The sequence below is a fragment of the Crocuta crocuta genome, unplaced genomic scaffold, assembly GCF_008692635.1.
Source record: "Crocuta crocuta isolate KB4526 unplaced genomic scaffold, BGI_CrCroc_1.0 scaffold123, whole genome shotgun sequence".
Taxonomy (NCBI): Eukaryota; Metazoa; Chordata; class Mammalia; order Carnivora; family Hyaenidae; genus Crocuta; species Crocuta crocuta.
In genome coordinates, this window is record NW_027528865.1 from 622,504 (window position 1) to 632,570 (window position 10,067).

At 44.9% G+C, this 10,067-nt stretch overlaps 1 protein-coding gene across 1 annotated transcript in view; it reads left to right on the plus strand.

The window, feature by feature from the left end:
- LOC144225119 (phosphatase and actin regulator 3-like) overlaps positions 1 to 9,748 on the plus strand; it is a 47,557-nt gene extending 37,809 nt beyond the window's left edge. Inside the window, exons 10-11 of the mRNA XM_077756285.1 lie at positions 9,327 to 9,350; positions 9,619 to 9,748. Coding sequence (XP_077612411.1) covers positions 9,327 to 9,350; positions 9,619 to 9,748 — 154 coding nt within the window. The remainder of the gene's footprint in view (positions 1 to 9,326; positions 9,351 to 9,618) is intronic.
- The last annotated feature ends 319 nt before the right edge of the window (positions 9,749 to 10,067 follow it).

Here is a 10,067-nt window from a genome sequence, read left to right on the forward strand (position 1 = left end):
AATTCTTATTTCTCTCCTTCTGCTTACTCTGGGTACTTTTCCCAGCATTTGAAGAGACTCTTTTTCCCATTGTACACTCTTTCCTCCATTGTTGCCGATAAATTAACCATATAATCATGGGTTTATTTCTGGGTTTTCTATTGTGTTTTATTGATTTATGTGTCTTTTGCAGTGCCATACTCCTTTGATTACTATAGCTTTGTAACATATCTTGAAATATGGAATTGTGCTACCTCCAGCTTTGTTTTTCTTTTTCAAGGTAGCTTTGGCTATTCGGAGTCTTGTGGTTCCATACAAATTTTAGGGCTGTTTGTTCTAGTTCTGTGAAAAATACTGGTGGCATTTTGATAGGGATTGCATTAAGTTTGTAGATTGCTTTGGGTAGTATGGACATATTAATAATATTCTTCCAATCCATGAGCATGGGATATCTTTCCATCTTCAATTTCTTTTATCAGTGTCTTATTATTTTCAGAGTACCTGTATTGCACCTCCTTGGTTAAGTTTATTCCTAGGGGTTTTTATTATCTTTGGTGTAATTGTAAATGGGATTGTTTTCTTAATACCTCTTTCTCCTGCTTCATTATTAGTGTATAGAAATGCAATGGATTTCTCTGTTGATTTTTGTGTACTACAGTCTTCCTGAATTCATATATCAGTTCTGGTAGGTGTTTTTGTGGAGTCTTTAAGGGCTTTCTTTATATAGTATTATGTTCTCTGCAAATAGTGAAAGTTTTACTTCTTCCTTACCAACTTGGATGCTTTTTATTTCTTTTTGTTGTCTGATTGCTGTGGGTGGGACTTCCAGTACTATGTTGAATAAAAGTGGTGAGAGTGGACATCCTTGTCGTCTTCTGACCTTAGGGAAAGGCTCCCAGTTTCTCTCCATTGAGTATGATGTTCACTATGTTTTTTCATATAAGGCCTTTATTATGTTGAGGTATGTTCCCTCTAACCTTGTTGAGGGTTGTTTTTTTTTTTTTTTAATCTGTCATCATGAATGGATGTTGTACTTTGTCCCATGCTTTTTCTGTATCTATTGAAATGATCATGTGATTTTTATCCTTTCTCTTGTTGATGTGATGTTCCCTGTTGGTTAATTTGTGATTATTGAACTACCCCTGCAACCCAGGAGTAAATCCTACTTGATCGTAGTGAATGGTTTTATAAAGTATTGTTGGTTTCTACTTGGTAAGATTTTGTTTAGGATTTTTTTTAAAGTCTTTTAATGTTTGTTTATTTTTGAGAGAGAGACAGAGTGTAAGTGGGGGAAGGGCAGAGAGAGAGAGATGAAGACACAGCGTCTGAAGCAGGCTTCAGGCTCCAAGCTCTCAGCACGATGTGGGGCTTGAACCCACGAACTGTGAGATTATGACTTGAACTGAAGTCGGACACTTAACCCACTGAGCCACCCAGGTGCCCTGAGGATTTTTGCATCTATGTTCATCAGAGATATTAACCTATAGTTCTCTTTTTTGGTAGTATCTTTTTCTGGTTTTGGTATCAGGGTAATGCTAGCCTCATAGAATAAATTTGGAAGTGTTTCTTCCTCTTCCATTTCTGGAATAGTTTGAGAAAAACAGGTATTAACTCTTCTTTAAACATTTGGAGGAATTCACCTATGAAGCCATCTGGTTCTGGACTTCGGTTTGTTGGGAGTTTTTTGATTACTGATTCAGTTTCATTGCTGATAATCGTCTGTTCAAATGTTCTTTTTCTTCCTGCTTCCATTTTGGGAGCTTATATGTTTCTAGGAATTTATGCATTTCTTCTAGATTGTACAACTTATTGACATATAATTTTTCATGATATTTTCTTACAGTCCTTTTTTTATGAATCTGAACTTTATCAATTTTGTTGATTTTTTTTTTTCATAGAACCAGCTCCTGGTTTCACTGATTGGTTCTAGTGTTTTGTTTTGCTTTTTTTTTAAATTCTATATCACTTCTTTTCTAATCTTTATTATTTTCTTCCTTTTACTGGTTTGGGGTTTTGTTCTTCCTAGCTTCTTTAGGTGTAAGATTATGTTTGAGATTTTTCTTGCTTCTTGAAGTGACCCTGTATTGCTATATACTTCTCTCTTAGCACACCTTTTGCTGCATCCCAAAGATTTTGGAACACTGTTTTCATTTTCACTTGTCTCCATGTATTTTTTTTATTTCTTCTTTGCTTTCTTGGTTGACTTATTTGGTGTTTAGAAACATGTTATTTAACCTCCCTGTATCTGTGCTTTTCCACATTTTTTCTTGTGGTTGATTTCTAGTTTCATAGTGTTGTCATCAGAAAAGATGCATGGTTATGACTTTGATCATGATTTGTTTTGTGGCCTAATATATGATCTATCTGGAGAATAGCCCATGTGCACTTGAAAATCATGTGTATTCCATGGTTTTGGGATGGAATGCTCTGAATATACCTGTTAAATTCCTCTTGTCCAGAGTGTTATGCAATGCCATTGTTTCTTTACTGATCTTCCATTTGGATTATCTGTCCATTGATGTCAGTGGGGTGGTAAGGTCCCAGACTATTATTGTATTACTATCTATGACTTCCTTTATGTTTGTTATTGTTTTATGTTTCTGAGTGCTTTATGTTGGGTGCATAAATATTTACAATTGTTATATCTTCTTGTCATGTTGTTCCCTTTATATCTTGTTACAGTCTTTGTTTTAATGTCTATTTGGTCTGATATAAGTATTGCTACCCCGGCTTTCTTATATCCATTGCATGATAAATGTTTCTTCCTCCCTTTACTTATAATATGCATATGTTTTAGATCTGAAATGAGTCTCTTGTAGTCTCTTGTTTATTTTTTTAATCCATTCTGTCACTCTATGTCTTTTGATGGGAGCATTTAGTCCATTTATATTCACTGTAATTATTGATAGTATGTATTTATTTTGTTACTTGTTTTATTGGTGTTTTATAGTTCTTCTCTGTCCCTTTCTTGCTCTCTTCTTTCACGATTATTTTGCTCTCTTTACTGATATACTTGGATTCCTTTCTCTTTATTCTTTACATATCAGTTACTGATTTTTGATTTGTGGTTACCATTAGGTTTGTATATAACATCTTATGCATATAGCAATCTGTATTAAGCTGATGGTCACTTAAGTGTGAACCCATTCTTTACTTATTTCCCTGCCACGACTTAAGTATATGGTGTCATACTTTACACCCTTTAATTTTATGAGTCCCTTGACTGGTTTCTAGACATTTTTACTGCTTTTGTGCTTCCTACTTTACTTACTCTTATTTATGGTCTTTCCTTTCTATTCCAAGAATCTCCTTTAACATTGTAGGGCTGGTTTAGTAGAGATGAATTCCTTTAACCTTTGTTTTTACTTTACCTCTCCTTCTGTTCTGAATGATAGCCTTGCTGGATATTCATGGCTATAAATGTTTCCCTTTCTGCATTTTGAATATAGCATGCCACTCCCTTCTGGCCTGCAAAGTTTCTGCTGAAAAATCAGCTGTTAGCCTTATGGAGTTTCCCTTTGTATGTAACTGTCTTGTTTTCTCTTGTTGCTTAAAAATTGTCTATCATTACTTTTTGTCATTTTAATTACTGTGTGTCTTGGTGTAGTCCTCCTTGGGTTGATTTTGTTGGGAGATCTCTTTGCCTCCTAGATCTGGATTCCTTCCCCAGATTCTGAAAGGTTTCAGCTATTATTTCTTCAAATAAATTTTCTTCCTCTTTTTCTCTCTCTTATTCAGGGATCCCTGTAATGTGAATGTTCTTATTCTTGACCGTGTTCTTGAGTTTCCTGAATCTATTCTCATTTTGCATATTTTTTTCTCTCTCATCTCCTCAGCTTGATTACTTTCCATTACTCTGTCTTCCAGGCCACCAATTCATTCTTGGGCTTCCTTTAGCCTGCTATTTATTCCATCTAATATATTTTTAATTTTATCTATTGTGTTCTTCATCTCTGACTAGTTCTTTTTTTTTTATTTCTTTGTTAAGGGTCTCAGGTCCTGTATTCTCAAGTTCAGTGTGAATCCTTATGATCATTATTTTAAATAATCTATCGGGCATGGCCCTTATCTCCATTGTGCTTAGGTGTCTTGCTGTGGTTTTTGTCTTGTTCTTTCATTTGGGGTAATTCCACTGTGTCTTCATTTTGTCTAACTCTGTTTCTCCTTTTAATGAAGTGCACATCATCTCCTTCTCTTGAATGTTGTGGCCTTAGGAAGAAGAGGTCCTGTGGCATCCTGCAGTGCAGTGTCCCCTGGTCACCAGGACCTGACGCCTCGGGGTGTCGCCCATGTGTGTTGCATGCACTCTACTGTTGTGGCTGAGCCGCTTTTTCCTTCGGTCCTATCATCTGCAATGATTCTCTTTACATGTTGTGGGCGGCGTTTGGCTCCTGTGTTGTCAGTGGGCCAGCCTGGGGCCTCCTTGGGCTTGAGTTGAGTCTGACCAGGGATTTGCCAGAGAAGCAGTAGCCTTCTCCCTGTGTGTTGTCCCCCGAGATGCTTTCGTTTGCGGGCGGGGCCTGCAGTCACACCAGGTGTCTGCCCCCAGCCCACTGCTGGGGCTGCAAATCTGACTGGTGTGTCTGTGGTGCTCTTCCCTCTTCCTGGGGACAGAAAGTGGTGCTGGTCCCCGTCGGGGCTGTTTGCACACTGCCGCGCTTGTGGCACCACTTTGATGGGCTCCAGCCAGGAGTGTGTTAGAGGGGATGGATCTACAAAGCAAGTGGGGTGAGATGTAGTATTAGCAAGGTTTGCATTGGTCTTCTGGAGGAGGGGACTTGCGGTCCTGGGACTGAGGCAGGCTAGCTGGAGGGGCAGATTCAGTGAAGCACGCCAGGAGCAGAGCTGGGGTAGGTAAGTTAGGAAGGGAGTGTTGGTGCTGTGCTGGCGCCCGCAGGTGGCCGCGTATTTATGCTGGGGGTGGAGAAGGAGAGAGCTCCTGCCAGCTCCTTGGCTCCTAGACGGTTTTCCTGCAATCTCCATCCTTCCAGAAGATGCTCTGAGATGAGTAACAAACACTCCCTCCATGATGACCCGGGAGTTTCTCACACTGCTGCTTCTATCTGCACAGTCTTCTATCTCTACAGTCCGCTGTATCTCTGTGGACTGTTTGTTGTGTGTCTTTATGGGCTGGGACTCAGTTTTCTCTGGCCAGCTGATTTTCAAAATCCCAGGTTTTAAGTCATGCTGGTTTTAAAAACTCAAGAAATCTGACCCTTCTGGTTTTCAAAGCCAAATGCTATGGGGAATCGTCTTCCTGGCATGATTGTGTTTCCCTTGTCCGCACTTGTGGGTTCCTCCCTCCCACATACAGTCCTGCGGCCCACACGGCTCTGGCTTCCTAGCTTCATTGATGGGGGCTCTTTTCCACATTTAGTGGTGGAGTCTGTTCTGCCAGAGTCTTTTGCTTTCTGGATTTCTTATGCTGATGTGAGTGTGAGTGTTTTCTAGTCATATCCATGGGACAGGTAGGCTTAGCGTCGTCCTCTGCCACCTTCCCGGTGATCCCTACCTTTTGTGATTTTAATTCAGGATTTGTTGTAATTTCATTGTCTCTCCTTTCTTTACGTATCAGTTATACATTTCCTCCCCATGGTTGTCCTTGAGTTTATAGATTACATATAAGCTAAGACCACTAGATGACTTTAAATAATCTTTTTTAAATTGATCTTTAAATAACAGTAGATGACTTCACAGGTAGCATGAGTTCCTTATAGTGACGAGATCACCCTGAGTCCTTCCTCTGTCCTTTGTGTCATTGCTGTCATTCATTTCATCACATATAAACTCACGTAAGATGTATAACAGGCATACAAATATATTTTGTGTGATATTTACATAAGCCTAAGTAATTGAATACATTGTTGCTATTACTTTGAACAACCTATTATCTGTTAGATTAAGAATAAGAAAAATAAAAGTTTTTCTTTCACCTTTACTTATTTCCTCTTTGATGCTCTCCCTTACTTTGTGCAGATACAAGTTTCTGCTCTACGATGTTTTCCTTCTCTAAAAAAATAAAACTCACTTCTTTTAACATCTCTTGCAAGGCAGGTCTATGGGCAACAAATTCCCTCCATTTCTGTTGTCTTAGTAAGTGTGTGTTTCTCTACTTTTGACGAGTAATTACTCAGGATACAGAATTCTAGTTTGATGGATTTTTTTCCCTCTAAACATGTTAAATATTTCATTTTGCTCTCTTCTTACTCGCATGTTTCTGAGGAGTTAGATGTGATTCTTTGTTCTTCTGGAGATGTTTTTTTTCTGGCTTCCTACAGAATGCTTTTTCTTTATTTTTGATTCTGTGGTTTGAAGATGTTATGCCAAAGTGTTGTTTTTGTTTTTTTGTTTTTTGTTTGTTTGTTTGTTTGTTTGTTTTGGCATGTATCCTGCTTACCGTTCTCTGAGGTTCCTGGATCTGTGGATTGGCGTCTGACATTAATTTGGAGAAATTCTCTGCTGTTATTGTTTCAAGTATTTCTTCTGTTTGTTTCCTTCTTCTTCTGATACTCCCATTACGTGACTGCTACATCCTTTGTCATTGTTCCTCGATCCTTAGATATTCTGTTCTATTGTTTCGTTTCAGGGTGTTTTTCCCCCTCTGCTTTTTAGTTTTTAAAGGTTCTATTGAGATGTCCTCAAGCTCAGAGATTATTTCCTTAGCTGGGTCCACTCCACTAATGAGCTCATCAAAGGCATTCTTCATTTCTGTCACAGGGTTTGTGATCTCTAGATTTTCTTCTTGGTTCTTTCTTGGGATTTCCATCCCTGCTCCCATTGCTCGTCTGTTCTTGTGAACCATCTACTTTATCCATCAGTGCCCTCAGCATATTAGTAATCAAGGTGGCTTTTAATTCCTGATCTGACCATTCCCACATCCCTGCCGTGCCTGGTTTTGCAGTTCTGTCTCTTCAAATTGTGATTTTTGCCTTTTGGCATGCCTGACGAGAACTTCCTGATAGCTGGACGTGATGCCCTGGCTGGAAGGAACCACCTTAAATTGGGCTTCAGTAGCATGGGGGTGAGGCTTGGGCGGGGGGGTTTCTGTAGCCTGTGACTGGGTCTCTGTGTTTCAGGGAGCCGTGCCTCTGGGCTGTGACCCTCACAAGTGATTTTCAGTTTTCTTCTCCACCTCAGATGGGACAGGATGGCTCTTGGGGGCTGGAGTTGGGGCTTTTGCTTCCACCAGGTCAGTGAGGCTCTGATGCTACCCTAGTGGGTTAGGCTCTGGTTAACTGGTTTTCCCCGGGGAAAACTTTGTGAAGGAGAACAGAGTGCTCTGGGGTATTTTGGGACGATTCCTTGTGCCTCCCTTGCTGGAAGGAAGCAGAAGGGGGTTCCTTTTCAGACATTCAGTGTGGGAACCTGGTCAAACTCTCGGTGGTAAAATGCACAGCTTTATGGGGGCCTCTAGGACTGGATCTGTAGCTTAAAAAAAAAAGTATTTGTTTATTTTGAGAGAGAGAGTGTGTGTGAGCAGGGAGGGGGCAGAGAGAGAGAGAGGAGAGAGAAAATCCCAAGCAGCTGACAGTGCAGAGCCCCATGTAGGGCGCGATCTCACAAATCACGAGATCATAACCAGAACTGAAACCCAGAGTCGGAGCTTAACCAGTTGAGCCACCCAGGTGCCCCTGGACTTGTAGCTTTTATCTGTCAGCTTGTCCACCTGAGCCTCCAGCAAGTCCTCAGTCACCGTTCTGGTTCCCGGTCCCCCCTCCCCCTACAACCCAGCCTGGCTCCCTTGGAGCCCACGTGGGAGGCTCTGTGTTCACTGGTCTCCAGTCTTGGGCAGAGACTGTCCCCACATCCTCCTTGCCTTGTGGATCCAAGAGGAAGTAGCAATTTTCAGTCTGTTTGGCTTTTTACTTGGTGTTAGAACAGGATGGTAACTTCCGGGCTCCTCAATTCAGACCTGGAAAGCAAATTCTCCTCCCTTAGAGGTGAATTTACTAGCAACAGTTTTGTATGCTGTCGCCACCCCAAAATTCAGGTTTAAAACCTGTCAAGGAGTTTGTTTTGTATCTTTTCTCCAGTTCTGAACTCAGAGACCACATCTGTCTGATTTGTGCCACTCTCCCTGCACCAGCCCAGCAGATGACACTTACCAGGTGCTCAGGAGATTGCCAAGTGACGGGGGTGGGGGCGGCAAGGGGCAGAGGGGCCCCCAGCAAGCAGGGCTGCAGGAGACGGGGTCAGCAGTGCGGGAGAGCAGACGGTCCCAGGTCGTCTTCCGGCACCTGAGCCACGAGTCCTCTCTTGCTCACGGTCTCTGCCCGAGTCACGGCAGTGAACGTGCGGAGACGGGACACGCAGGTGCCTCCTGGCCATGCTCCGTGTTGTGAGGGACCGGTCCCCCCACTTCACCCATGTGGGGTGTCTTAGTCTGGGCTGCGGCGACAAGATACCGTGGACTGAGGGGCTGAAGCCACCAAACCTGTATTGCTGACGCTTCGGGAGGCTGGGAGTTTAAGGTCAAGGTGCCAGCAGATCTAAAGTCCACTGAGGGCCCCTTCCTGCTTAGCGGGTGGCCATTTTCTGGCTGTGTCCTCATGTGCCTGAGGGACGGGGGAGCAAGCAGTCTAGTGTCTCTTTTGTAAGGGGCTCGACCCTCGTGAGCTAAGCCCCCCTCAAAGGCCCCACCCCCTAAACCATCACATTCGGTCTGTAGCATCGGGAGTTTCATGCTTGAGGCTGACTGTGCGTTCAGGTGCGCCCTCTCTCCGGGCGCAGATTTCTGCAGTCACTCCACCTGTCCCGATGTGTCCCTTTCTAGCTCTGCGACCTTGGCTGACTCCCTTAACCTCTCTGTGCCTACGCTACACCATCTGTAAGATGGAGGTGAAGAGAGGGTCACCCAGTGGAGTCCCGGCTCATTGTGCTGGGCGAGTGGTGTGACAGTGACCACCTTGTCGCCGTGTCCCCGAGCAGGCAGGAACAGGGGACCCGGACCGGAATGAACTTCACCTCCGATGGACGTTCTGTAGCTGATCTGATCCTCATTCCCTCTGCTAATTTGTTAGTTTAACAAGAGTGACAAAGTCCCTGCAGCCGAACAGGCGTGTCTGTTCTCCGCTGGGAAGTGAAACCGATACATTTGTGTCACTGGGCGTGGGCGTGGCTGGAACAAGGACACGAGGTGCCCTGCCTGGCGGGGACAGGCCGAGGGGCCATTTGCACGGGGGAGAAAAGCCCCAAGAAGGCCTCCGGCCGCACCTGTCCCTGACCTGGGGTGGGAGGGATCCCCAGGCTGTAGCCTCCTCATGGCGACAGCTGGGACCCCTGGTCAGGTTGCCAGGAAACTGATGAGCTGTCCCCCGTGACCACCCGTCCCCCGTGACCGCCCGCAGGGCTCCCGTGGTGGCCGCCATCATGTGCGTCCTCCTTCATCTTCCTCACATGAGAACGAGGAACATTTGTTTGAGCCCCCAGATCCTGACGCCCACGTACCTGTGACAGCAGGTGTCCGGGATCCCTTTACTTAGCGTCGCTGACACGTAGCAGGTGCCTACCAGGCACCAGATCTGCCCCAGCCACGATGGCAGTGGGCGGGGCCTCCGAGGGGGGCAGGGGGAGGCACTGTCTCGGGCTTGGCCGAGGACGTGGGCAGGACGGGCAGCAGCTTGTCCCCCTTGCCCGCAGCTCGTACTGCCTGCCGGGGTGTGTCGTCCCCGCTCCAAAGCCCACATTCACGTCTGCTGTGTTCTCAGGGAGCGACGCCCTGCTGCGTCGCTGGCCGTGTCCGCAGCGAGCCCTTACAGGTCGTCAGTGAGGGCAGGTAAAACAGCCACGGGGACTGTTCCCGGCTGCGCTGGGCCCCGGGCGGAGGCTGATGACGGCCCGTCAGCAATCCGTGAGGCGTGAGTGCCCCAAACGCTATTCTATGGGGACAGTAAAGGTCAGAAGAGAAGCCCAAGATGGCAGAGGTGAGCAACCTGGGCCCTCGGATCCCGGGCAGCACAGGACAGCGTGCCGAGACCCAGGGACGGGATGTCCGCGCTCTCGTGCGCTTCGGGGTAGCCACAAATGGACGTGACCTCCCGAAAGAACTGTTGGAATTTTCAGCGCTCGTGCTCCCCCTTCCGGCAACG